Below are 27,673 nucleotides of genomic sequence, written 5' to 3' on the forward strand. Positions count from 1 at the left end.
CCCCCCACATACTGAGAGGCTGCACATTCCCATACCGCCCACATACTGAGAGCCTCCACATCCCCATTCCCCCACATACTGAGAGCCTGCACATCCCCATACCCCCCACATACTGAGAGGCTGCACATCCCCATACCCCCCACATACTGAGAGGCTGCACATCCCCATTCCCCCACATACTGAGAGGCTGCACATCCCCATACCCCCCACATACTGAGAGGCTGCACATCCCCATTCCCCCACATACTGAGAGGCTGCACATCCCCATACCCCCCACATACTGAGAGGCTGCACATCCCCATACCCCCCACATACTGAGAGCCTCCTCATGCACACACCCTCAGATAAACCACAGTGGTGGCTGCATGTGATCATGTGCATCGGCTGTCATCTCTCTGAGCTGCAAAAAATGCCACAGATAACACAGAACATTTGTGGTCTGTTCGCATGCTGCCGGTTCTGCTCGGGGGGTTATTGCTGCAGCCGGGGGGGCGTCGGCCACTAAACAGGGCCTGGGCTTGTGTAGGAAATTAGGTTATGGTTAGGCTTAGGGTTAGGCCAGTTACTGTTGTACTGTTGTACCTTAAATTACGATGCTCAGTCTGATTACATTCCTTAAATATTCTAGTATATAAAAAATAGGTTTAATAAGTACTCAATTAGGGCTGTGAGAAAAACATTACCTGTTATTCTAAATACTAATTAAACGTACCAATATATTACTGTCTGAGCTGCACATATATGGAAATGTAGTTGCTATTGAATTGCCCAGATTCCGGAATTCTAGGATGGTTTTGTCTATTACAGCAAAATGAGCAGCTTTTCCTGTAGCAGATTAAAAATGAATTTTGTGTTTGACATTAATTTATGTAGCAGATATTTTTGTCCAAAAAGACATACAAGTGAGCAGAGCTTGGGGTCTGAGAGGACAGTGAACCACGATCACCGAGGCCATCAGGGTTAAGGGCCAAACAGCAATATGATCACATCCCCAACTTTCCATACATGGGCACAGATCTCTAATCTAAACTATCCACCAGATTTCATGAATGTTGCATCCATTACCCAAAGATGTGAAAATAAAACCACATACCATTAATGTGGCCTTTCAGATCTGAGAGTGTGTGTGTGTGTGTGTGTGTGTGTGTGTGCGAGCGGGTTTACCTATCCTTATGGGGACATAATGTCCCCATAACGTGATAAATATCCATTTTTTTTCCCTTATGGGGACCGGATTCCTGGTCCCCATAAGGGAAAACTCTATTTTATAAAAATCGGTGACTGCTATGAAAAAACTAAAAATGATATTGTATTTTGTTAGGTTACTTATGGTTATGGTTAGGGCAGGGTAGGGGTTAAGGTTGTCATAGTTAGCGTTAGCATTTTTCCCATTGAAATGAATGTGCGGTCCCCATAAGGATATGTTTACCCTACATGTGCGTGTGTGTGTGTGTATACAGAAATAAAGAGTGGGGAGCTGGATGAAAAAGAGTTTATTTCATCTTATTATGAGTAGCAGTCAGCAGATGTTTTTTTCAACTTCCACCCAAACCAAGTAGGGAAGAGGAAAGCGGGGCGGATGCAAAATAACCCACTGCAGCTCTGCATCAGTCACTGCGTCAGCCCACACAATGACTCACACACCACCAACACTGCTCCCCTCCCACAACCTACAAGACCCCCACACCCCTCTGCCCAATCTACCCCCGCCGTGTAGCTAGCCATGCTCTGGATGTCACTGGTTACCACGGTTGGTTACCACAGCTACCACTGGCAGCTGCCTGATACTGAATCAATAATCCATGGCTGAAGGGGAATTAAGTAAAACACCACCCACAATATCCTGAGGAACAGAAAGACCTGCAAAGACCTTCAGTGCTTTGTCAAGACTCAGTGAGTCTCCATGTATTTGCTGTGCAGGGTATGTTTTAAAATGTTTAAAGTGTTAAAGTACATATTGAAACAATAAATTCAAAAGTAGTACCAGTAATATTAAACATGCAGTATTATTAAAGATGGTGTGCATGCCCAAAACAATACTAAAGTGAAACAATAGTTATAAAAAGTAAAACAATGACTGTAAGAGATGGAAGGTGGAGAGAGACTTAGTGGGTCAGGGCACCACGCCTGGGATCAGGAGGTCTGACGCTGCTATAGTGTTATGAGTTTTTAGACGGTCAGGATTACTTCTAATCATTAAAAATTTTAGTATACAAAATAAATCCAATAAATGAAATAGTAATTGTCACAAAAACACGGTCAGGGACGATCCACAGTGCAGACTGGAAACAGAAGGGATTTTACTGAAACTGAACTTAAATGACACCAGAAATATGAGGGACCACAAGGGGTCAAAACACAAGGCAGGGAGGTGAAAGACAAAGTATGAAAGACCACACTGACACCGGGAAGGTCTGAGAGGCACCAAAAGCAACATCATCACATCCGGGGAACATGCAGGAAAGAAATGCAATGATGGACAAGAGGCCAGGGAAGGAGGGGGAGACAAGGAACAGGTGTGGACCATTACTACTCACACACAAGGGACCAGAAGCTACAGGGAACAGGAGGGGGTCACTACCAGCACTAAAGACTGGAACACTAGAAGAAACTATGAATATACAGGGGTTGGACAATAAAAGGCCACACTAAATTATTAGTATGGTGTAGGGCCTCCTTTTGTAGCCAATACAGCATCAATTTGCTTTGGGAATGACAGATACAGGTTCTGCGCAGTGGCCAGTGGGATTTTGAACTATTCCTCTTGCAGAACAGTGGCCAGGTCGCTATGTGATGCTGGTGGAGGAAAACGTTCCCTGACTCGTTCTTCCAAAACATCCCAAAGTTGCTCAATAATATTCATATCGGGTAACTGTGCAGACCATGGCAGATGTTCAGCTTCACTGTAATGCTCATCAAACCACTCTGTCACCAGTCTTGCTGTGTGTATTGCTGCCTTATAATAATCCTGATACACGGCACCACCTTCAGGGTACAATGTTTCAACCATGGTCCTCCAGAATGGCTTGGCAGCTCTTGGCAGTGACTCGCCCATCTAGAACAGGTACTGGGCCTAGGGAATGTCGTGATGTTGCAGAGATAGTGAAGGTGGACTCATCAGAGAACAATACATGGTTCACATTGCCCACAGCCCAATATTTGCATTGCTGGCACAGTTGAAATTGACGTATTGCACTGGCACGAGTGACCAAAGGTTTGGTTATAGCAGCCTCACCATGAACACTGACCCTGTGGAGCTCCTGACGAGCAGTTTTGGTGGAATCAAGAGAGTCAAGGTGCACATTTAATTCTGCAGTGAGTTGGACAGCTGTGGTTATATATGGTTTTTTTTGGATACAATCCAGAGATCCCTTTCAGACGGCTTCCTGTTGCATCTACAGTTACTCCTGCTGGATGTGGTCCGTCCTTTATGGGGGTATGCTGACATTGTCCTGGATACTGTGGCTCTCGAAACACCACAAAGACCTGCTGTCCTGGTCGCAGATGCACCAGCGAGACGCACACCAACAATTTGTCCTCCTTTGAACTTTGTTATGTCTCCCATTATATTGTGTGGATTTGCAACATTTTATGTACAGCTGTGCTATTGCCCTGCCAATTCAGCCTTCACACTCTGCAATTACCAATGGAATGTGCAATCAGTGAAGACTGGTCACCAGGCCATGCACTGGGTGAAACCTCAAACTCTACTGGCCATGTTCCACTTTCATTGTCTAACCCCTGTATATGAGACAGAGTACAAAATTAGACACTAACAGGGTTAATAAAGGCACAGGGTCTCTACTAACAATTATATATTGATAAATTGGATTTGATAGTGATTATACCTTCATTGATCCCTGTGGGGTTATTTTCTTTTTGCCTACAATTTTGGCATCTTGCTCCCAGATGAGACCAAGTTTAGCAGTGAAGAGCGGCCGTCTATCGTGGTGCCCAGGGATATTAGATACGATGTATCCCTGTATATATGTGTATCGGTTAGACTGCTTCAGTGAGGTCATGACCAACAGAGCCCAGCCAACCCTGGAGCATAAAAGAACGAAGAAGACAGTCAAAGACAACAGAGTTGGGTTATTCCTTTGCAAAACATTCTGATTATATATATATATATATATATACAGTATGTATGTATTACCTCCGTCTCCTTACTTATGTGAATACCAGGGATCATCAGCCTGTCTGTGGCAAGACTCATCTGTGTTTGTAGCAAAATGTTTTGAGAAAAAAAGAGAGGTATGTTTTGTAATACCATGTCAGGTACAAATTGGGTTTTGATAAAAATGTCTCTCAGAATTGATTATGATGGATACCGAAATGGAGAGACAGAGGGATGTAAACCAGGTGTTCGATCGAGCCTTTCTGTGCACGTGCAGTTCCACCGTCTTGGGGTTAGGATTTAGGGGTTAGGCTTAGGGTTAGGCTTAGGGTTAGGTTTTAGGGGTTAGGGTTTTAGAGGGCTTTTTGGGGTTAAGGTTAGGGCTATCGATTAGCACTACTAACTCGACAAAGTAGCTTAACTCGTCAGCACACGGCTACTTCCTCAGTAAACAAACAAATAACCTAACAGACAAACAGCATGTTATTCGAAACGCACTGAACAGTGACTTTAACAGAGTAACCTCCCTACCTCCCTGTTCCTTTAGCGTGCAGAATTCACAGGGTCAGACATTTAAGCGAGAGGGCAAGCTTACAGCAGACATAGAGCACATGCTGTAAGCGTGATGGCAAACGTCACTGTGGAAGAATTTGTCCGAGCAGATGAACTTAAATGCCATCCGTATGTCGACGGAGTTAAGCACTGCTTAGATTAGATCGTTTTCAAAGTACGGGGTTTTTTACACAGCTGTTGTGTACTTTCTCACAATTTTAAATTATATTAACATTCCTTATTATAATTAAATATACTATAATTAAATTGTCAACTGATCAGACAACCTTTTATTTGTTGTATTTTTGCGCTCTGGGCAGCGTCCAAGGGAGAATTAATATCCCACACTGCCCTCTGGTGTTAGATAATTGGAAGTGCGAGGATACTGGCCTGCTGTCCGGTTCTTTTAGTAAATAAAATTTTGGTAAATATTTGGTGATAGTTTATTTAAAGATAAACTGTACACCGTATCAGTTTATGGTCAACCAAAAATAATTTAAATAATATATAATAGAATGTGCATAATTATTCACCTAAAAGTATTCCTGTAAAATGATAGCATAATTTTTATCATCATTCCCAGCTGAAATTTATAAGGATTGGGACTCAAAACTCATCATTCACGAAGAAAGGTGATAGACTAAGTCCCGCTGTTAATATAAAGTCCCCCAGTTCACACTGGGGAGGCTGGTACAGTAAGGAGGCTCATGTCCTGAATCATAACCCGTCCCACCCATCCTCATCCATCACACTTAATTACCAATCAAAATTAAAAAAAAAAAAAACACTGAAATGAACACCACCAGCAACGGCTAACTTGTAACTGGGATGAATGAATCCTAATTATGACACTTTGCATCCCACAATATCAGAAAAGAAAGAGATCAGTCAAAACTGAACCAGGGCATTTTTATATCCAACATCTTACATATTATACAAAATATTTACAAATCATTTACAATGAATAATAAAGCGTCGCTATATAAAACACTCACTTATTAACAAAGTACATTTACAGGGACAGCATTACAGGACTCATTTCTAAGCACTTACCTAAATCAGACTGTGACTTTACTTGGTTAATGGTGACTTAAATCAGACTGAGACTTTACTTGCTTAATGGGGACTGACACCATGTGACACAGCCCCGCAGCCCCAGACTCATACACACCACTGAATGTAGAAAATAAGTTATAAAGGTAAATTTTGCAAAGGATGCAAAGGCACATAAAAGACTGGGAATGGCTTGTAAATGTCTCCTAAGCTGAGAGACCGGCCCCCTTGTTCTGCCCCCCCCCTGTTATGCTGTGTCTGTGTCTACAGCCAGTTCTTCCCTCAGAGCCGTAGCACTGTCCCTGTAGCTCTGGCTCAGCTCTTCGTCAGGAATATAATTGGCATGGATCTCCGCCAGCTTCATGTAAATGACATACAATGCCCTGGCATTGTCCTGGTCCTCCAGTGCAGCGGCCAGTGCCAGGTGGAAGTAGCCCTTGGCATCGATGGCGTCCTGGACGACAGCGAAACAATGCAGCTGTTACAGAGCCTGCAGGCCTCCCCTCGCTAATAATTACTCCGAACTACCTTAGCAGTACGGGCCAGCACTGTGTTTCATTACATAAAAGGAGAAAAGTTGGCTGAAATTATCAATATGAAATTAAATCAACTTTTATTCAGTAGTTTGAATTTACAATAAAACAAATGACCAGCAGACCGGATCCGTTTTTAACAAATCACTGTAATGCCCTGTAATGCACTGTAATGCACTGTAATGCACTGTAATGCACTGTAATTATTTAAAGGGCAAACCATGTTTCCATCCTACCTTCAGCTGGTGCAGTGTTATAGCCCCCAAGCGACAATATACTTTAACAAAGTATCTGGCCTCTTTCGGATGCTCCAGGATGGCAGAGCTGAGAGACAAGGCCTTGAGATAATAATTCTCTGCCAGCTCAAAGCGCTGAAGGGAGAAGTAGACAGTGGCGAGGCGGTGGAAGGCCACGCGCTCCTGCTGACACACACCTGCGGGGTGGAAAGCGTCAGGCACACTGACCCGGGCAGGAAGGCAGACCGCGGCTGTGCTGGGATGGGGCCTGGAAGCCTCGTACCTGTGGCCGTGCTGACCTCCACGGCGAGCAGGGCGTACTGCAGGGCCTCCTCGTACTGTCCCCCGTCCAACAGCAGCTCTGTGATTTTACTCAGGAGCCGAAACTCCGCCTGCATGTCCTTGACGCCTCTGGCGAAGGGGAGGCTCCCATCCTGAATGAAGGCACAGGAATGACCTTTTACACATTACTGAGGAACCAAGACGTATACAAACATAAACCGGAACAGGGTGGGGGGGCGATAACATCGGTGTCAACAAACAGCTGCACCGATAGACTTTGCCCTCTCCCCCAGACGGCTCGACGCAGGGTGCCTTATCTGCAGAGTGGGGGACAGAGAGGACGCGCTTACCCGGTAAAAGGGGAAGGCTGCCGCTCGGTTACGGAGGCCTGTGAAGAACACGTCTCCAGCCTCCTCATATATCCGCCCGGCAAAGCATGCGTCGTGCATCCTTAGCGCAGTTTTTACTGCAGCCTGCAACAAGGGGTCTGTTTGACTGGGCTCTAAAAAGCAGCCGGGCAGGCAATGGTGTCTCATGGTTAAACCAAAGAGCTTCTAACGTGGAGGTACCTGCAGGTACATGTCGGCCAGCTCGTCTTCCTGGATCAGGTAATATATCCTGCCCACCTGAAGCCAGGTCTCCGACTCCTCCTCTCGTTTGCCGAGGTCAATGGAGATCCGAAGGCTCTGTTTGGTGTAGTCCAGTGACTTTCTTGAAGACCTGGAGAGCGTCCCCTTTTTTACCATCGTTGAGCAAGCCTGGCCTTACTAGCTCAATAATGTGAGTGTATGACAGCGGTGTTAAATTTATATTCCAGTTTTATCTGAGAATAAAATGTGTAACATTTCCCTTAACCGACTGCTGTCAGGTAAACACAGCTAAACACAGTTAAACGCCTGTAAAGCAGAGGGTGACGCCGTTCACTTAACCTCACAGTGAAAAGCCTAAGCTTCTGGCTGGACGCTCTTACGTATCCTGCAGTGTGTGAATATGTGAGGCAGCCTTACTTCTCGGTGTTTAACGAGAGGTAGAGGTTGCTGAGCATCTCCAGGAACTCGCCCTCCAGCTTCTTATCCTTCAGCTCCTGTGCTAGCTGCACACAGTGCTCACAGTAGATGATACACTGACCGTACAGCAGCATATCAGCATAAAGACGGCTCAGCTCTTTCGCCACCACAATCTGACCTGGTAAGAGACAAGAGAAATCAGCTAATTCTACAGTGAAGCATGTGGAGGTAAAACAGGCAAGCTGTCCCGTTAAATTATTGACTTCTGGTACTTCTAGGCCGTTCACTCACTGTGAAGGTTCTTGGCACCAATGGCAATCAACAAAGCCATCTCATAACACAGCCTAACCTCTTGGCTTTTCCCTCTATCCCTATAGCTCCTCCCCAGCCAGAGGTAGGCCTGGACATGCTCCGCATCCGTGGGGGTGTCTGAGAGCTCTGGGAAGAGACGCAGGGACCTTAGCAGGAAGCGCTCAGCCAGCGCCGGGGCGCCGATGGACAGAGCCAGGCATCCTATGTTAGCCAGTACCAGGCCTTCGTTGCGCTTGTTGCCGTTCTCCTGGGAGATCTGGAGGGCACGGTGGAAGTTGCTGGCTGCTTCCTGCACCTGCCCCCCATGCCTGAGACAGAGGCCCAGGATGTTATGCACAACGCCACACTGGGTGGGGCTGTCTATCTCATTCAGGGACTGCAAGAGCGGCTGCAGGGTGTCCGAAGCCCTTTCTGTCTCTGCCCTGAGGACCAACAACCAGGCCAGCAGCACAGTGGCCTCAAAGCCCCCCTCCTCGCTGAGGTGGCCCCCCATCTGCACAGCTCGCTGGGTACACTGGACCGCCTTCTCTAAGGCTCCATGCTGCTGGTACACATTGGTCAAGCCCAGGCATAAGTCTCTCTGGGTTCTTATGTCATCCCCGTGGCTGGCGATGGACAGAGCCTGCTGGAGGTACACCACAACCTGTGCAGGGAGTACCGAGGTTCCGTCTCTCCACTGCGGGTTGAGCCTGACAGAGTTCTTGATGAACATATCTATCTTTTGAAAAGCATCCTGAAGGGATCGATCTGAGATGGAGTCAAGGCTTAATGACGCTAAAGTGAGGTAGGGTAAGTACTTCTTATGGTAGAGTCTGCTCAGCATCCAGTTGAGGTCCACAGGTGCAAGAGGACTCCCAGAATGGGTGGAGAGGCTTATAGTGAGAAACTGTAGCCTCTCCACAAAAGGCAGAGTGTCCTCCACCTTCCGCATTCGAAGGAAGAGCTTGACGATGAGGTAACAGGTTCGTGCCTCCAGGTACTTGTCACTCTCCACAATGGCCTTACGAATCAGGAGTTTGAGGACCTCGAATTCGTCAATGGAGCAGAATTCGTGCTCAGGCAGGCAGAGGAGCAGGGTGCTGGCCTTCTCCAGCGTGTGGGACAGCTTCTCCAACTGCCTCTGCTTCAGGTAGACGGCGGTGAGGTTGGTGTAAAGGGCGACTAGGAGGGGTGGATCTGCAAAGCCTTTCACTGGCATGGATAACGCCTCCTCGAAATACACTCTGGCCTGAGAGTACTTGTTCTTTTTGGCGCACAGTCTGCCCATGAGGAAGCAAGCGCGCCGGTGCGCCCACTGCATGCCGCTCTTCTTTGCGCCCTCCCGCACGTTCTCCAGGTGCAGCAGCAGCTCGTCCTCTGTGTAGCCTCTAAACGTGGTCTCCAGGAAGGAGTAAGACATGTCGCAGAATGCCTGGGATGTCTCCTGGAAGTGGTCCTGGTTCAGCAAGCTCATGATTGGGTCATAGAGCTCCGCCTCCTCCGCCTCCCAGCTGCTGTCATCCATGAAGAGCTGCGGATCTTCCTCAAACTCATCCATCTCTTTGAAAGTGTCATCCAGGCTAAACGACAGCATCTCGCCATCCTTCTCAAGCTGGCTCTGGGAGGCGTAGATGGAGGAACGGGGAGAGGACTGGTAAAAGGGGCTGGCGCTCTTCTCGGAGATGGTACTCTGTCGAGCACAGATCGGACTTTTCTGCTCTGAAAAAAATTCAACACAGAGCAGCGTCCTGCCATGAGCTCTCATGAAAAAAACCATAACTGTTATCTCACCATAATGAGCTGAACACAGGCAGTGCGTTCCTTCAGACTTAATGGTTCTGTCATGTGTTTAGACAAAGCTATCATTCAGAAGCATGAATACTGTATATTAAAAAACCATTTGATTTGGACAACGGAATAGGATAAATAGCATGCACGTATTTAAAAAAAAATAATACACATCTGAGACATCAAAGAATTCAAAAGAATTTCCAGTACCTTGCTTTGGTTGATTTTTAATGTACGTGAAGTCAGATTTATCTAGTCTATCTGCAGAAAAACAAAAAGCAGTTTGTTGAAACCTGACTGGGCTGCAAGCGGCAGTGAGCCTTGAAAATATCATCATCATCATCATCACAGTGTCAGAGCAGGTTCCTACAGGCTCAGGAGGCTTCATACCTAATCTGTACACAGTGCTGATGTCGGTCGCGGAGAGTTTGTTCAAGAGAGCACTGTAGCTCTGCTCTGTGCAGGGGTTGCAGTGAGCCAGGGTCGCTCTCTCATTCTCGCTGAGAAAAACCAATTGTCCATCCCTTGAAAAGCGCAACAAAGAGGCCATTATCATCACATGACTGTCATTTCTCGACCCGTCCATCTTGATAGTGGTAAACATGCAATAACCAGGAAATTAGAAGATGGGCGTTTTTGAAGCATCCTCATCTTAAAAAGCTCTATCAATATCAGTCAGGAGGAACTGATGATGTCAGTCATCATAAATTCCGATTTGTAAGCAGTTATTACAATTTAAGCTGTGATGCATAGGAAAGTGAGTTTGTGTTATTTTGAAAATACAAATACATGAATACATTAAAACAATAAAAATTCATGTCCTTATTTATTGGTCTAGGCAACAGTCAGGGACATTGAAAGTCTTTTATGATAGTTAGATAATGCTGTAAGGTTAGGGCAGTGTTTGCCAATCCAGTCCTCGGGGACCAATACACAGTCCACATTTTTGCTTCCTCCCAGCTCCCAGTAGGGAGCAAAAACATGGACTGTGTGTGACCCAGAGAACCGAATTGGGAAAGGCTGTGTTAAAGCTCACAGTGGCTGTAGACTTTCTGCCTTCACGTGGGCCTTCTGGACGAATCCTATCAAACCACTGGGCAGGTGTCTCCCTACGAAGAGATCCAGACTGGCCAGCAGAAAGCCCTCCACCTGGATCAGGTCGCCTTTGCTGAACCGCAGCTCATCCTGCCCAATGGGATCATGGTCCACCACAGCCACGCAGGTACCTCTCGCTACAGGTCCAACAGCAGATTAAAAATAAGTTTCACTTATACACATAAAACATTCCACGTCTGAGTAGCTATTAAACTTAAGCTATTAAACTGCTTAACTGATGCTGATGGTCAGCTGAGTATCCAATAAAATTATCAGTAGGCTATGGCCGGAAAATCAGAACCATTAGGTGTCTAATGCGCATGCTGCGTTTGCGATATGAGGCGTCTCTCACCGATGCGATGAACGAACGGACCCTTACTGGCGGCACCCCCGGCGCTTCCTGGATACTTCCTAAGAAACCACCTTTAATGAAATCCACACCGTTAGAATTCACCCGGTTCTGGCGGCTACCTGGCATCGAGCTGGGCACACTTGGCTCCGAAGGCACCTACTGGTAGAAGGGGTAGGGCAGGGGCTGCATGGCGTGCACGGGCACCAGGCCGTGCTGCCCGGTGGCCAGCAGGCTCCCCTCCCACGTGGCATCCTGGCCCGTGTCCTTCACCATCACCAGGTCGTTCTTCTTGTACGGCAGGTCCTCCTCTTCGGTGTACTTGCTGTCGTACAGCGCCTTCGAGAAGAATGTCCCTGCACAGAGACGTTTTGGGTTCTTTTAACATCTCATTGAAGTCATAGTCATATCTGATAAGCTGCTGTACCCGTTCAGGGACCTCTGTGTGCTTTTTCTCTCTGTGCTGCATCCTGACTATGCTAGTTTCAGCATTTCATCGACGTCTGTTTTGTTTTTCTGGACTCATTGTAAATAAATGCAGCCCAGCAAACAATGCAGCATATTCAGGTAATAGCTCATTCCAACCCGATTTGCTGAGCGATTCGCTGGAACAAAAACACTGTTCACCCACAGTAATTCCCACAGAGACTCTGCATTAATCCATCATGGAACGCTAAATCCTTAGTATTTGTAAATATACCCAGTTTCTCAGAAGCTAACTGGTTCTCATGTATTTAATCATTTCCATTAGCTGAAGATTCAGAACATTCTGTTTGCGGAGCAGTCAAAAAGACTCGTATAATTTTGTACGTGAAAATCAAATGATATTTAATGGGTAATAAGGTCAGACTGTCAGCACTGTACATGGCCATGTGGAAATATGCTGGTCCAGGCTCTGGCGGCTAGGGGAAGGGTTTTATTAAGCTACGCCGGAGCGGTGGATATAGAAGGTGGCTCCTTGCCTTCCTGCAGCAGCAGGCCCAGGTAGAGGGTGGCCAGGTGCTCCTCATCCACCGTGACGCAGATCTCCACATCGCTGAGGAGGGGTGAGTCCAGCCAGAAGCTCTGATCACACAGGAAGTTCTCCAGGCATCGGGCCACGTACCCTGTGCAGACCGTGAAGTGTCCTCAGTCATTAGCATTCACCGACACCTTGTGGGCAGGCATTTGGTGCATATCCAGTGGCAGAAGTACCTAAGGCCAGGTAAGTGGAGAACTTCCAGATCTCCTCAATGGTCTTAAAGGTGATGACAAAGCAGTCCTTCTCAGCATGGACTGACAGCAGGCGAGCAGACAGGTCCTGCACAGGGTGTTTTTGGTGAGAAGTAATACTAAATAACCAAATTTCAGTGACATGATAACATATATTCCTTATATATGATAGGTTACGCAATAGTTAACATATTAGCAGCTTTCACGCAGACACACGCAACATGAGGCCTGCATCTGACCTTGAACAGCTGAGCGACATCCTGGCTGTTGCTCTCAACCACCCGGAGTCGTGTCCGCAGCGCCTCCTGCAGGTCAGTGTTGGGTTCTGCACTGGAGCGCCACCTCCCGCTGAACTGCAGCAGTACATCTGCACAACAACAAAAAGATGGCAAACAAGGCAACCCACAGAAATGAGGTATGTTGCAGACATGCATTAGGCTTAAATCACCGCCCAGCCCTTCCCCCCACCACCTTTAGTGCCCACTCTCTTTATGTGGAAGATGTAATGCTGACAGTAAGTCCCTAATCCTACAGATCTGAGGGAGCCCTGTAGCAGAGAGCTCTACAGACCCACTGGGATGCTGTAGCGGAGGAAGGAGACGCAGCCAGACAGTCTTTGCTGTACGTATCTGTGGGGATCTGTCAGTAAAATAGCTGCAGCACCATATGGTCGCGGAAATATGAAATTAAACTTTCAGCGGGTTTTGCGGCGTCCAAACGTGACAGACTGTCAGGGGGGGGGGGCATTCGCCCAGCCACTGCCTGAGCAGGAGGCCTGTGGGTCTGCTAAGCCAGCCAAGGCTCTGTGCTTCCCTGGGGAGACGCTAAATGCTAATCTCACGGTCAAGAGTGACTGGCAAATGACAGGGTGCCCGGGGAACAGATGTGTGACGCGAGATGAAGAGATAGGCGAGTCGGGTGTGACGATTTTCGACACCTGCGGCAGTACCCTTACAATGAGAGACTGCTGCAGGTCACGTAAAATCCAGAGATGTAGGTGACAGTTCATAAACGGGGGGTGTTTCCTTTTTCAGCAGTGATACACTGTACAGAGACACAGAGTGGGCACACTTTCAGTACAATGTACAGATGAGTCATTGCAGTGAGCATGCCAAGTATCCGTAAACAAACAGTGATGCTTAGGACATTGTTCTTGAAATCAGAGAAATTTCCCCGGGGGGGGGGGGGGTGTGATCTGGGTGATTGTTTTCTTACAAGTGATATTCAGTCCCTGGTAACCCAGTCGCTGATGCCCAAATGGCCCAAATTAGCTGATGTTTCAGGGGGCAGTGCTAGATGGGGCAGTGCTGGATGGGGCAGTGTTGGATGGGACAGTGCTGGGTGGGGCAGTGCTGGATGGGGCAGTGCTGGATGGGGCAGTGCTGATGGGGCAATGCTGATGGGGCAATGCTGGATGGGGCAGTGCTGGATGGGGCAGTCCTGGTGGGGCAGTGCTGGATGAGTCAGTCCTGGTGGGGCAGTGCTGGATGAGGCAGTCCTGGTGGGGCAGTGCTGGATGGGGCAGTCCTGGTGGGGCAGTGCTGGTGGGGCAGTGCTGGATGGGGCAGTGTTGGTGGGGCAGTGCTAGATGGGGCAGTGTTGGTGGGGCAGTGCTAGATGGGGCAGTGCTGGTGGGCCAGTGCTGGATGGGGCAGTGCTGGATGAGGCAGTCCTGGTGGGGCAGTGCTGGATAGGGCAGTGCTGGTGGGGCAGTGCTGGATGGGACAGTGCTGGTGGGGCAGAAGGCTTTTAGGGATCTTAGTAAGCTGTGTTAGGAGGCTTTTATTGACTCGTCAGGCTCTTCTTAAAGGGGTCTTAATGCTGTTTCACTGTGTGTTTCACTTCTTAAAGCCATGATGTTTATTTACACTCTATGGTCTTTCCCTGTGGCTGTCCTCCACCCCACTGGCTGCAAAAAATCCCAAGTGTGCCCAGTTCTCACTGTGCAGCCCTGTGGTCAGCAGGGGGCAGCGCGCCACCAAAGCATGGGCCTGGCGGCCGGGCGTACCTGACGAGAAGCGCTCGCCCACCGCCAGCGACACTGTGCTGCCCTTATCGAAGGCCTCCTTCCTCTTCCAGTAACTGTCCAACTCTGGCGCTGGTTCCACTTCCTCTTCCTCCCCTGGCCCAGGGGGAACACAAGGGTTCAAAAGGATTTCCGCAGCACTCGACGGGGACTCACTGGGGACACACTGCATTCTGTACTGAGCAATCAATAGCTAATGCCTCTCTGTCGTCCCCTTGGAATTTCAGTATTTTATCAGAGGAACGCACTCTCCCCTCCTGTATGGCACCCAGTACACTCGGCACCTTAAATTAGTGTCCTTAAAATGAAACCAGTATGAAGCGATGGGCCCTCTATCAGAAACACTCCGAAACCCTGTAACTGATTCAACTGGCATGAATTACCGTATGTTGTTTGTGAACAAAGTTACAAGCATATTTATTCGCTTCATGCATGAAAAACCAAGCTAGTCATGTTAGTCAACTGACACTGAACACGTTAACAGCAACAACAAGGTGAGGAGCTACTATTGCCTGACTGTACACATATCTGGGGTTGTGCTACTGGGATGTTTTTGAGTAATAAACACATTTCCAGGTTGTGCATTGTGAATAGAGGATGTCCACAAGACTTCCTTACTCAGCAGCCAATTCGCTATACCATAACACAGAGCCTCTTTGTCCCTGTGAATCACTGAATCACCTTTTCTATCCAGTAAATCATAGCTCACTCTTTCATAAATGAATAATACATTCAACCGTTTACATCTTTCAGCCTCTGAATTTGAAAAATGAAAGGCATACACATTAGCTGATCTTCCTGTACACAAAAAGTAATTCCGATAATGCCATTACCTGTCGTCATGATGTCATTTCCTGTAAAGATCTCATTGGCCGCATCCAGCGTGTATGGAGGCTCAGTCCACAAAGCGTCCAGATCAGCTGGCGATATGTCTGAGGAGAGAAAATGCCATTGTGGCTGGAGCTGGTACGCATTCCCAGGTTTGGTTGCAGAACGAAGGGTCAAAAGCATGTAGACAGACACGGCCGTGTCCTCACACGACGGTCATCTCCACGGACGACAGACAGGCAGTAGTCACACAGGCGTCCGGCGGCATAAAGTGACCTCAAGTGCAACATGCATTCTAGTCTAATCTAACTCCATCACATTTCTGGGCAACATAGACTTTATGGGCTGACTAATTTTCCCAGATATGAATCAGCCCTTGATGAGACCCCCTCAAAACATAGACAGGGTTAGAGCAACATCCTAGCCTGATTTACACAGGGTCAACAGGGAGCCAAAGAAGCAGCGTTTTAGCCCAGCTCTGGCTGTGAAGGAGACCCGACAGGACAGGGACAAGCTTGCAGCTCCCGTCGGTTAGCGGAGGTCCAGGTCAGCGTCACGCACACTCAGCATCTCATGCGAACACCTGCTCATGCTCGTTACCTTCACTGGTGAATATATTACCCATAGCGCCTGGAACTAACGAGACGTTTGTCTGCGAAACCTACGAACATCAACGGGCACCAACCTGAAACCAAGAAGCATTTTCTCAGAAACTCCCCCGTGCAGCACATCTCGCCGTGCTCCTCAGAACTCGCTCCTGCTGGCCCGTCTGGAGAGGGTTACACCCCACACCCTGCCGGCGCTGCTATTCATCCCAGTCTGAGAGCACATTTCTCCCTCTCTCTCTCTCCCTCTCTCTCTCTCCCTCTCTCTCTCTCTCACACACACACACACATTATCTTTCCTCCGCAGACTCGCCTCCGAATGCACAGAGCTCTGCTGATGGCATGCTTGTGTGGGTAAGTTTGTGCGAGCGCCAAAGGCCCTCCGAGGGCCATCGGTCACATGCCTACGTTATTTGTCGACATCAGTTGTTAACGTTACGTGGCTTAAGTTAGTGCCGGAAAGTGCTCCAATTTCTGTTAACATGCTATATTTTGATATAAAGTTATTCTCAGCTGTGGGAAAAATCCAACTGGCCACAGTTATCCGCCATCTTAAATTACTTTTATACAGTTGACTACCTTTTAAACACATGTTGTAAAGGGCTAGGCAGCGCTCAGCGTGCTGGCCCCCCTCCCCAGAGAAGCGTGAAGACCCCCCTCCCCGCCCGCCCTGCTCGGGACAGAGAGGGCGAACACACCGCAGTCTTTGTCCTCCTGGACCCTCCCCTTCATAGCGCTGCACATTCCCTATGCCGCTCGGCAGCAGTAAAATGTCATGTTTTGTCAGCGTCAGTGTCGATACATGATTTAATATTGACACAAATCTCCCCCCGTTACTCTCCCCAGAGCGAGCGTGTGCGGCGCAAAGAGCTAAACAAATGCTGAGGACAAGGCAGCCCCAGCCCTGTCTGTCAGTAATAAAAGCTGGAACTTAGACTACAGCGCCGGCTTTTAAGCACAGCCATTAAGAGCGACAGAAAGGCTTCACGCTAAAACATTCTGAAGTGCATCGACAGTGTGAGACGCCAGGTGGATGAACTTCACATCGAGCAAAAACAGGAAGAACAAATCATACATTTGCCAGAGCTCAGGCTCCAAACTCAGTAACTGGGGGGGTCGTGAGTTTGTCTGCATTTCATTGACAATTCATTTTTACAGAGAAGCATAGAGTGCAATGGCTGCAGCTTCTAGACAAACACTTCTGTTGGCCCCTAATGTTCTTCCATCACTTACTGATCATAGCAGATTTAACACGGAAAAGCTATTTGATGTATTTATTGCAGGATTGAAAAGGCTGTGACAGGTTTATTAGGCCCCTGGGCATCAGTAAAGGAGCAGGTGATGGTGGATGTATGGATTCATGTCTGTATTCATGTAGAGACCATATCCAAGAAAACATGGGTCTTCTTTTTATAACCATGGTGTTTATAAGTTTGCATATATTCTATTCACATTAGTTTTATGTTATGTTCTTTTAAATCTATTTATAAAGTTAGGTGGATGGATGGATGGATGGATGGATGGAGTTTTTCTTAGATTTTAGACAGGAGATATTAAAAAAATAATTTCTAAGAATCTAGTTAAAAAATGAGCCTACTTCATTAAGTCGATTTCCTTAACCTTGTGGCAGCTAAGGAGCCATTTGTGCTCTTAGTGGGTTGGAAAGGAGACTGACCCTGGTCATTAAATGCTCTGACAGCAGAGACCCCCATCAGAAATGCCCCTTTGGTGCAGCCTGCAGCTCACTATGGTGTGCCAGACTAAACTAATCAAGCCAGAGCCTCTCTCACGAGTTTAATGGAGGGACACGGTGAAATGGGCTCGTTTGATCTCCCCAGAGCCCCCCTTCTGTTTTGGCTCCGTCTCTTTCTCATGCTGACAGATGCTGAGGGGATAATCTTATAAAAAAAAAGGCCTTTCCATTTCACCTTATTTACCTGAGGGTCATTCATTTAGTCCGGTCGTGATTCCATCTTGGTCAGTCTTGTGAGCCCAGTGTAAACATCATAAAGGCCTTTATGTGCCAAACCACCTTCTTATCTTATCAAACAATGGCTTGTCCTTCTAACAAAGCTGTGTTTCTCTAAAGTCAGCGTGTTACAAAACATTACCTATCAATATAAAACTCTGTAAAGTTGTTAAAGAGAAACCCTGTGCCTCACACACACACAGGAACTTATGTAAAGGGACAAAACATTTGTCACCTTAAACGGCCCCTTGTGACGAGTCCTGGGTGTGTTATCTCTTCAGGAGGCGACCCGCACGACTTTAAAAGTTGGTTAAAGTCAATGAACTGAGAAGCTTGTAACATGAGACAGGCATATGGGCTCTAAGTTTAGATCAGCTCCATGTGAAGTTCTTCCAAGCGCACAGCTTGCACAGCAAAGGGAACGGCCGCCGTGCGATAAGAAATGAAAGCAAGTCACTGGCAGAGTTAACCAGCCTCTGATAGACCCGGTTTGTCCGCCTATGAGCCAGTGATTGTCTGTAAGGAAGAGACCCCTGAAATGAACTCTTCCTACAGACAGCTGTCTCACAGAAGAGTGACTCCCTGTCACAAAACCCAGCAAAACGCCGCTCGCCTACCTCTGTGCTGCTGACTCGCGGACGTCCGAGTGTCCCTCATGGGGGGGAGTCAGCGTACCGCTGGCCACGGGAGAGGAAAGTCCTGCGGAGGGACGGGGTTGTGGGAAGCATGCCCCTGCGCTTCTGCGCCCTTGTCCGCCGGCGAGCGCAAGTATGAGCTCCTGGGCTTGTTTGCCAGTGGAACACCAAGCTGCAAAATAATCAGAGATATGCACTGAGGAAGCAGATTAACCCCTCCCCTGTTCTGTGAGGCACAGGAATGTCTGCTGACTGCTATCACCCTCTCTCTCTTTCGCATGCCCTCACTCTCTCTCTCTCCTGGTTTTCTCACACTTCCTTAAGAATACCGAGGTCAAAGTTTTACTGAGGCTCTTCTGGAGGTCAAAGGCAAGTTGAGACTTTCGGTGTGACAGGAGTGTTAGAGCACTTTTCCAAAATTTTCTCCTGTCTTATAGTCAGGTGACGACTTATATCACAAGGATTCATTTTAAGTAACATCACAAGTGATAAGTTCAAATGGCTTGTTTGAAAGAATGGGCAGGCTTAGTTTTCTCTTTCGTGTTTTCCAGAGAAAAAGGAATGCAAACTATTTGCATGGATAGAATCATTGACCATAAGCCGTGTATCTGGTTTGACAAGTTTACACTTTCAGCAAAACAAAAGTTTGAAGAAGTTTATTAGCCCTGAAAATTAAGCACGTAACCACTAACGAAACATTCAAATTGAAGAAAATTGCGAAAGAACACATAACTCAAATTTGATATAAAACTGTGATACTTTATTAATCCCTGTGGGAAATTCCCTTTTACCTTTGGCCCATCTTGCTCTCCATGAGACACACAGACACAGATACACTGTCAGGAAAAAAGAGCATCAGTTTGTACATTTGCTTGTCACTGGAGCTGATCCCTCAAGGGTCTGAAAGTTGTACCCTTAGCTATAGGTAAATGTACCTTTTATTCTAATTTAAGGTACAAGACAATATTAATGTACCATCAATGTTTCTCAAAGTCCATTTCTATATCTTATAAGGCAGAATTACCTACAGCAAAGGTACAACTTGATACTCTTTTTCATGACAGTGTAGGTGAGAACTAGTTTGGGGGTCACAGAACAGGATCAGCCAGCATGCAGTGCCCAGGGAGCTGGGGGGGGGGGTTATGGGCCTCGCTCAATGGCAATTCTGCGGCTCAAACCAGCAACCCTGCGATCACAGGCACAGAGCCTTAGGCTGCTGGGCCACAAAGTCCTTCCTGAATCCAAATACATTGCTAACACTTTCTTATAGGCATTATATTTCCTCACCACACCTCATTTCTAGCATAATTCAAAGTCCTTCTTGGCTTGCATGCACCTTATTGCTGTGCCCCACTGGTTAAAGGTAAATCCCCACAAGCAGGTTTGCGCATGGTGGCTCTTCACTGGCTGTTTCACAGGGCGCACCGGGCAGGACGGGCAGGACGGGCAATGCGGGCAGCGGGGTGGAACGTCTGGTGGCTTATGCTCATGAACAGTACCGGCGGCCCTCGCTGACATAGCAGTCGGGCCACACTGGAAGTCATGCAAGGAACCTATCTGACATCAGGAATGACCTGACTGACAGAAACATAACAAAGGGCACAGGCTGAGCTGACAATGGGAAGTGGAGGCCCGAGTCAGATATACTTCCCCTCAAAACAAGAATAAACTTCTCTGTACATTAGCAGTTTAAGATCCTGTATCTTATTTTGCAACGACATAATAATAATCATAATACAGTCATAATAGTCAAATACACCTTGACCTGTGTCTCATGTCTAGCTATAGGTTTAGCTTAGTAATACTCCAGGCTGGTATGTTGTCATTTGCACTAATTGCGCTTTTTGTAACGACTATGTAAGTTTCCAAACAAGCATGAAAAAATGTGTTTGTGTCTAATCCCACCTCTTTGAACCATCGTAATGGTTCCTGCTATTGGCAGAGTGTTATGTTTGTCAAAGAGGATGCATTCTTTCCTTTATGTTACACTCATTTGCCGTGACAGCACTCAAAAACCAGAAAATTCCCAGTTAAAATATGAGTCTGGCTATGGCTCTTGATACACTGTAGCCCAGAGGATGGGCTCAGCAGACGCATATTTCACTGGGATGGAAGGCAGTGAGCCACAGGAACAGGCTGCAACAGCACACCGGCCTCAGCCTGCATTTCGCTTTTAGAGATGGGACGTTTGTTCCAGCAGAGTCCCGGGAGCAATGAATATCATTCCAGCAGCCTGTTCACCTCCCACTCAGAATTGCCCATATCCACTCAGGAAGAGCGTTTTCCTGTTATTTAGTTATATCTGTTTGTGGTACAATTGTTTGGTTTTTCTTCCAGGAAGACAATTCAAAATATCCTATAACCAAAAGCTCCATGTAACTATACTGACTGTTAGAGTTTCAGGTGGCAATTCAAGAGAGGCGATCTGCCAGCTCAAACAGGCGTTTGGGCAATAAGAATATCAACACGTTAATAATGGCTTAGTGTCAGGCGGGGAGAAATATGGATGCTTTACATACGGGGGGCAACCGTAAGGCACAAGGACACAAGAGTAACATTACATCTCCCTTGTCTGATACTGTCTCCAATCTCCAATGGCCCATGTAGGGGGCCACCTACCCAAGTCAGCTTATAGCCCCCAGGGCAGTAATTCTGCCCCTGGTCACATATACTCGTGGCCCGTCTTAAGTCGTAGTTAAACAGCATGAAGGCGCACCTCCACTGCCAATTAATGAGCCTGTCAGACCTGCAGGTATCTGTGCCGCACATTTATTGGCGTCGTTAAAGTGAACTCGGCAGGGCTGCCGCGTAAATGCTAGCGACCAGCCGCATACATGCAAGCTGCACTCGTTAACAGCGGACGGGGGCCACTAGTGCTCCGAGCAGCTGCAGACGGGAAGCTCAGGGCGCCGCTCACATCCCTCCATTGTCCCGCTTCCTCCACGGCCCGTTTCCTCGGGGAGCTGCAAACGGCAGCAATGCACCACTGCACACCGTGGCCAAAACATCCCAGGACACACAGATAGTAAGCGGTAGCGGATATGTAAATTCGCGGCAATCACCGTCCCTGTAAGGATATTACGTAAAACAGGCTCCATGGTGCACCTGATTGTAAAATCACATGCATAAGACATTCGAAGTACGACAAAAAAAAGTATGCAAATATAAACAGGGGAATTCTACAGTACACAGATGCTATAATGAATAATAGTGACCGTTTCTTAGATAAACAGACGACAAACCGCTCTACCAGAAGTATGTGTAAATTAATGCAATTAGGAAAGCTGCTTCTGTATGCACACCCGTTACTTACAAACGAATTAAACGGTTTTCGAAGTGATACGTATCAGTCTTTTAATAAGGTGCTGGGATGCAATATGTCGTGTGACCACCAGATGTCGGCAGATGCCGCCACATTAATAACAAGCCATTAAAATCCACCTGTAGATGCCAACTTTCCTGAAGATGGCGGTAGATTTCTTCTTGTGTGATACCCAAACCATTCTTTCACGAAAAAAATCATGTGTCTTCCCGAAGCTTTGGGTTTGGCATGAGCGCGGAATACAGCGGCCGCTGGCTCGAGTGCCAATCGGATGCCTCTGACGTAGGCCGCCAGAAGATGGAATCGGGCACCGAGGTTGGTGCGAGCGCAGTGCCGTGACGGCGCCTATCGGTAAGCAGTGAGCCCTCAGTGGTGTCTCTCTCCGGGAGAGAAGGAGAATCAACTGCAGGCGGAATGTGACAGAGTAGCATTGCACCTCCATTGCAATCCGGCTTTAGCACAATCCTCGACAGGCGCTGCCACTGCAAGAATATTGCTGTAATCGGCTTCTTCTACAGAACAGCCTATCCTCCAGTTACTATTCCAGGTCTCTTCACCTTGCCTGTGTCCGTCACTGCACTCGACACCGGGCAAGCTCACGGGCGCGTATTCCAGTTGGGAAAGGATGAATTAATATATATCGCTGCTTTAAATATTTATATCATCCGGTGTTTTTACTGGACATTCTAATAGCTTCTTGATCTGACTCCACTGGAGAAGAACAAGAGGATATTTGAAGTGCATTTGAAACAATTTATTTCGAGGATCATATTTTCCCTGGACACGCTTTTTCGAATGAGAATTTTTCTGCACCATGAGCACTAGTGGTAAGTGAATAGCTTTTTTTTTGTCGAAACCACCCTGCTGTTTTATAAGAAATGCAACTGAAGTATATAGGGGGAAAGCAATAGTGTTAAGAGATAATACCTTAAAATGACGGTAATATCGTGAAGGTACTCTGGCATACTCACTTTCCCACCAAGAATACCGTGTGTAGGTATCCTTGACTAGGTTACATATGAAATCATTCACATATTTTAATGAACGGCATTTTATAATGTATGTTATCCTATATTTCCATGCATTTTTCCATGCACGGAATTTCCCGCGATTCACTATGCTATTTTCATTATATTGGATGTTATATCCATCTTGAGCCTAACATTTGTTTAAGGATTTTTTTGTTAATTGACGATCGCGACTTCTGCATCGGAATGTTTGGTACCCTCGCGTGTCTGGCTCGCGCCGTGTGCGCGCAGCGAAGTTCAATCAGCACCCTGTGCGAATTAGCACGACCAAGTAGGTAATAAATGAAATATGTATCTACTACTCGAACTCCTAAGCATCTTTCCCACCCTGTCATCTTGGACTGTTTTGCAGATTTGTACTAAGCTCCATCCATGAGTTAGGCTGAGCCCCGTGTCATGGTGCATTTCAAAACCTTACAACTTGAACTTCTATCCAACTGCACATGCACGCTGTGGCTGGGGATTTTGTTGTTTTTGTGAAGAATTTTTTTTTGTAATGCTGCTGTCTTTGAAGACAGGCTTTTGGGGAGTCAACGGGCTGCAGGCCAATGCATTTTATTGCACTTTTTGAAATTCCTTAGGTGACCAACTTGCAGCTGTTGCAGAGTTATCATACGGGAGCTGGCGGCCTGGGGTGTCAGACCAGTCATATATCATACAGCATTTAGTCACTCGTTCCCCCACCCTGGTGTTTTGACAATGAATCATCCGTTTTCTGTTAGTTTGTATGTTGGAAAGATTGCTGCTGTCAGGACTGTATGGCTGGGTATTGGTCAGGGACTGCTGTCAATGACCGTGTTGTTTATGTGTGGAAGACAGCACTCCTGAGATCTTTGTCTTGTCAGAAAAGCCTCCACAGAAGTAGGACCCTTGCTGACCCCGGCTGGCATGGAAGACGCCACATTCCCAAAGCATGATGGACTTATTTAAGTTTCCCAGTGCGGATATAATGAGTTTGCCATGTGACTGTGAAATCTCTCCCGTCTGAGTGTCAGGACTGGGGAGCACATGTGCCTGTGTGTGAGGGCAGGAGGAGTTCTATCACTGAGTGGCTTACAGCAGGCGAGGCCTGCTTAGAGCCCACTTTTACCTGCAAGCTTGTCATCCTCGCATTACAGCACGTGGCCACGCTACATTCTGCATTCTTGTCAAAAGTAGCGACCGTGTTTTGTGTGCCGTGTCCAGAACCCTTCAGCTGTTCAGAATGGACGGTGGTTTAAGCTTCGTTCAACCTTGGCCATCTCCCACAGCTCAGTGTGAAACAAATGCGGAGTAATTTCTCGTTAGCATGACGACAGGAGGTGGGGATTGGGCCAAAACAAAGAGGGTAAAATGCCCAGAATGGACACATGCAGGCTAGATGCAAATTGCGCTCTGATTTTTCCGTGGCGAACTTCATACTCTCGTTATTCATTCATTGGCCCCTGTTCTCCTTGTCAGTGTAATATAGCCACCAACTTGGGATTTTATCGTTGTCCTCCAGGCTCTGCAAACTGTAAGTTATAGTACTAACAAGGCACTGAGTTACAAGCAGCGACATAAAGTCGAGGGGTTGTTGGGAGACTAGAAGACTCCCGAAAAGTAGAAAGTAGTAAAAGAAAAAGAATGATGGGTGTCTGCGGCTAATTAAGGTTAAAAGGTCTTTCGTGCAAATGAAAAGGATAAAATTGGCTAAGCGGCGATGAGGATTTGACCCAAAATGATCACTCTTAAGATGGATTTCCCATTAAAAAGCCATTCTCAGATGCCATTTATTCAGTATGTTTGTCAAACATGAGATCTCCTAAGTCATCTACCAGGGGTAATAATGAGCAAAAAATAGCCAGCTTTAACTATAAAAGAAGAGAGCAATTAAAGTTTGCTGAGAACACAGACTGTGGTTGGAGACCACGGTAACGTACTGTGTCGGAGTATGTCAGAGTTTGTCATAGTTTGTCGGAATTGTATCTTGTGACATGTAGTGTATCAGGGTGAAGTAATTGCTGTCGTGTTGCATATTTTTGGCGTTGCTTCACTGTCTACTTTGTTCCCCCATTGCAGCACAGTTGAATTTAGCATAGCAACATTTCAGAGTTCTCTGGGGGGGGGGGGGGGGGGTTTCCCTTGTCCCCGCACTGTCATCGACCTTTAAGTGGCTTCGTGGAAATGCCTGGCATGGTTTCAGCAAGCTGTGGGATTCTACACTCCGCTGTCTGCAAGTGGGACATGCGCTGACCTGGCCAGAGTGCTCTTGGCTTGAATCCGTTCATACGGGTTAATCGCACCAGGAAACAAGCAGCAGTCAAACGGGATCCTGGTGAAGCAAAGTGTTCTGCCTGTGTGATGTGATGTGTGCAGCCTTCGTCTGTCACGGTGCCATCAGAACCCATGCAGTGGTTGCGACGGACAGATGGCGGGTGATGTGTCAACGCAAGGCCGCCGGCGACACAGCCGTGGTGCCCAGAAAAAGCCGGCATTCGTGACTCTGGCCATGATGACGAGACACTTACTGCAACTAAGTGACTTCACAGGAAGGCTGGAGATCATATTGCTCCAGGAGCAGAATTACCCACGTAGTAACAGCTACATGAGGAAGTGTTTTGCCCTCAAATTATTCACAAGCCCAAAAATTTAGCAGGATCAGACAGATTAATATTCAGTCACTGTAATGCATTTCAGTCTAAAAGCTGCAGATCACCCTCTCCCTTAAATGTTGTGATTTCACCCTAAAATATTACTTTACAAGGGACCCGAGCTTATGGAGACTTTACTTGAAACACTTGCATCCAGGGGCATCACCTTTTGGTGTCACCCCCAAGGAGACAGCCAGTTCTCCTTGAGAGGTGAAGCCAGGAATCAGCACAGCAGCTGGAAGCCATGAGGCCAGTGAGGCAGTTATCTGAGTAATTCAGTTTTTACACTACATTGGACATAATGGTCAGGCAACTGAAGAGAGGCTTGAGATGGCCGATTACACTTCGATTGGCCTGCTTCTCTTCATTTATTCTTCTCATTTTCCACTGGACTGGAGGAACACCAGACTAGTCTCTCTCTCTCTCTCTCTCTCACTCACTCACACAGACACGCACACATTTGCTCTTCCTCTGTGCTCCACTAGACTCCTTAGTTTGACAATAACAGTCAGCTTTAGTACAAGTCTTTGGAGGGTCCAGACTCTGCCTGAAGATCCCCCACATGCAGTGCCATGCCAGAATAAGTAATACATTTCATTTAATGTTGCATGTGTGGCAGACCATAAGTCCATTAGATGTAGTGACCTGTCTGTAGGGATCCTTCAAGGTGACCTCAAGGTCATGAAGTACCGATTCACCCTCCCTGTGGACACCTTCCACCGAGTGTTGCTTTGTTTGAGGGGAAAAGCAGGGAGCTGTCGCACAGTGGAACCCAGTGATGTAACACTACATTATATCACTGGCTGAGGAAGGCACTCCTGGGCACAGTGGCACTGACCCACTAGACCCATCAGGTCTCTTCTAGGGGTGAGGGGGTTTCATCATTCACCCTCGTGGCTCGATGGCTTACTATCCGTCATTCTTTGAGGGACTTCTCAGTCTGACTGCTCTGGAAGCAGGTGGAGTGCAGTGACATGATGTCATCGGGATGGGGTTTGTTTGTCATGCACCTGTGCCTGCGTGCTCCAGGAAATGCAGTGCTTTGACTCAGTCTGGAGATATCATTAGCTATAACCGGGCCACACAGTTTGTAGCTGCTTTTAGCTTATGTTAGCATTTTTTAATTGAAAACAGGGAAGTGAATTTCAGTGACCTGATTTTCATTTGCTATGGCACCACAACTCGTCAACTACAAAATATATGGTGATAACAGTCGCCATCATAAGGATGTGCACCAGTCTGATGTGTCAACCAAGCATTTCCTGGAGATTCTGGTTAAGGTCTCTTGGGTAAACAGTCCATCCAGCAGGGAAACACTGTGTCCCAAGGCTGCAGCTGGTCCTTGACGCATTACTCTTTCACTCGTCGTCTTCAGGGAGTGATCCCTCGCGGGTATCATACGTCATACTGGCCATGCACCATTAGGCAGTGCCTAGCAGGATAACATCGACTCAAATGCTAATGAGGAGGATAGAGAGTCAGCCATTTTTTTGGGCGAGAGATCCTAGGTTCTGGGAAAAGGGCACGTGCAGGAAGATGTGGGAAGATGAGGAAGTGGGATTTGACAAAGGAGTGTGGAGTAAGGAGTTTGGCGCAGATGGAAGGAAGCGAGGGGAAGATAAGAGGAGAAAGCCAGGTGAGGGGGGAGCGCATGGGCGTAAATTATGGGGGGATGGGGGGGTTGTAGCCCCCCCAATAAATCAAAACCAGCTAATACAACCCCGCCAATAATCATGTTTCCCCCGTAATGGGTGGAGACCTCAACCCCCCCAATGTTCCAGCCAAAGTTATGCCCTTGGGGGAGGGGCAGTGCAGGGGGGTGAGCAGGCCCAAGGGTGTATGGATTCACCTGCTTGGTAACAAACAGGGAGGGAGCCACAGGGGCTGGGAATTAGGGCCTGGAAACCACATCTCACTCAGTGGAAGTGGGCACCGAGTTGCCGGCAGTGCACTGCCATGGTACCTCACCGAGAGGACGTGGGCACAGAGCGGCCAGCGATGTGCTCCCATGGTACCTCACTAGGGGACATGGGCACAGAGCGGCCAGCGATGTGCTCCCATGGTACCTCACCTAGAGGACGTGGGCACAGAGCGGCCAGCGGTGTGTTCCCATGGTACCTCACCTAGAGGACG

The 27,673-nt window shown here is 47.5% G+C and overlaps 2 protein-coding genes and 1 long non-coding RNA gene across 7 annotated transcripts in view; 1 reads left to right on the forward strand and 2 right to left on the reverse strand.

The window, feature by feature from the left end:
- Positions 1–472: 472 nt before the first annotated feature.
- LOC111848937 (uncharacterized) lies at positions 473–5,062 on the reverse strand. Its single transcript, XR_002839423.2, has 3 exons — positions 4,157–5,062; positions 3,849–4,044; positions 473–3,741 (listed from the first exon to the last, which is right to left on the reverse strand). It is a non-coding gene; the product is annotated as an uncharacterized lncRNA (long non-coding RNA).
- Positions 5,063–5,564: 502 nt separating this feature from the next.
- sh3tc2 (SH3 domain and tetratricopeptide repeats 2) lies at positions 5,565–18,841 on the reverse strand. 3 transcript variants are annotated; one of them, XM_023821294.2, is made up of 19 exons: positions 18,561–18,841; positions 15,970–16,054; positions 15,375–15,473; positions 14,524–14,637; positions 12,755–12,882; positions 12,498–12,603; positions 12,266–12,409; positions 11,467–11,659; positions 11,307–11,377; positions 10,896–11,091; positions 10,250–10,383; positions 10,070–10,120; positions 8,072–9,790; positions 7,781–7,958; positions 7,343–7,493; positions 7,124–7,246; positions 6,775–6,925; positions 6,492–6,688; positions 5,565–6,176 (listed from the first exon to the last, which is right to left on the reverse strand). In XM_023821294.2, exons 2-19 carry the CDS (start codon positions 15,992–15,994, stop codon positions 5,970–5,972), a joined length of 3,987 nt encoding a protein of 1,328 aa, XP_023677062.2. In that variant the 5' UTR covers positions 15,995–16,054; positions 18,561–18,841; the 3' UTR covers positions 5,565–5,969. The 3 variants fall into 3 exon arrangements, with proteins under 3 accessions (XP_023677062.2, XP_023677061.2, XP_023677060.2); XM_023821293.2 differs by lacking the exon at positions 15,970–16,054 and having other exon boundaries at positions 18,561–18,840; XM_023821292.2 differs by lacking the exons at positions 15,970–16,054; positions 18,561–18,841 and adding an exon at positions 16,055–16,606.
- Positions 18,842–22,047: 3,206 nt separating this feature from the next.
- Positions 22,048–27,673, forward strand: part of ablim3 (actin binding LIM protein family, member 3) — an 83,191-nt gene continuing 77,565 nt past the window's right edge. The window contains exon 1 of one of the 3 annotated variants that reach the window (XM_072717753.1): positions 22,048–22,727. In XM_072717753.1, the coding sequence (XP_072573854.1) occupies positions 22,715–22,727 (13 nt within the window). In that variant the 5' untranslated portion in view covers positions 22,048–22,714. The remainder of the gene's footprint in view (positions 22,728–27,673) is intronic. The other 2 variants (XM_072717755.1, XM_072717752.1) reach the window with 2 other exon arrangements.

The sequence above is a fragment of the Paramormyrops kingsleyae genome, chromosome 10, assembly GCF_048594095.1.
Source record: "Paramormyrops kingsleyae isolate MSU_618 chromosome 10, PKINGS_0.4, whole genome shotgun sequence".
Lineage (NCBI taxonomy): Eukaryota > Metazoa > Chordata > Actinopteri > Osteoglossiformes > Mormyridae > Paramormyrops > Paramormyrops kingsleyae.

Bases quoted from the DNA above. Each gene is read 5' to 3' on its own strand.
- sh3tc2 (XM_023821292.2), bottom strand. From the start codon at position 16,100: ATGTGCTGCACGGGGGAGTTTCTGAGAAAATGCTTCTTGGTTTCAG. The intron at 15,474-16,054 runs GTTGGTGCCCGT...TTCTCTCCTCAG, and splicing joins AAAATGCTTCTTGGTTTCAG to ACATATCGCCAGCTGATCTG. The intron at 7,959-8,071 runs GTGAGTGAACGG...GTCTCTTACCAG, and splicing joins TGGTGCCAAGAACCTTCACA to GTCAGATTGTGGTGGCGAAA.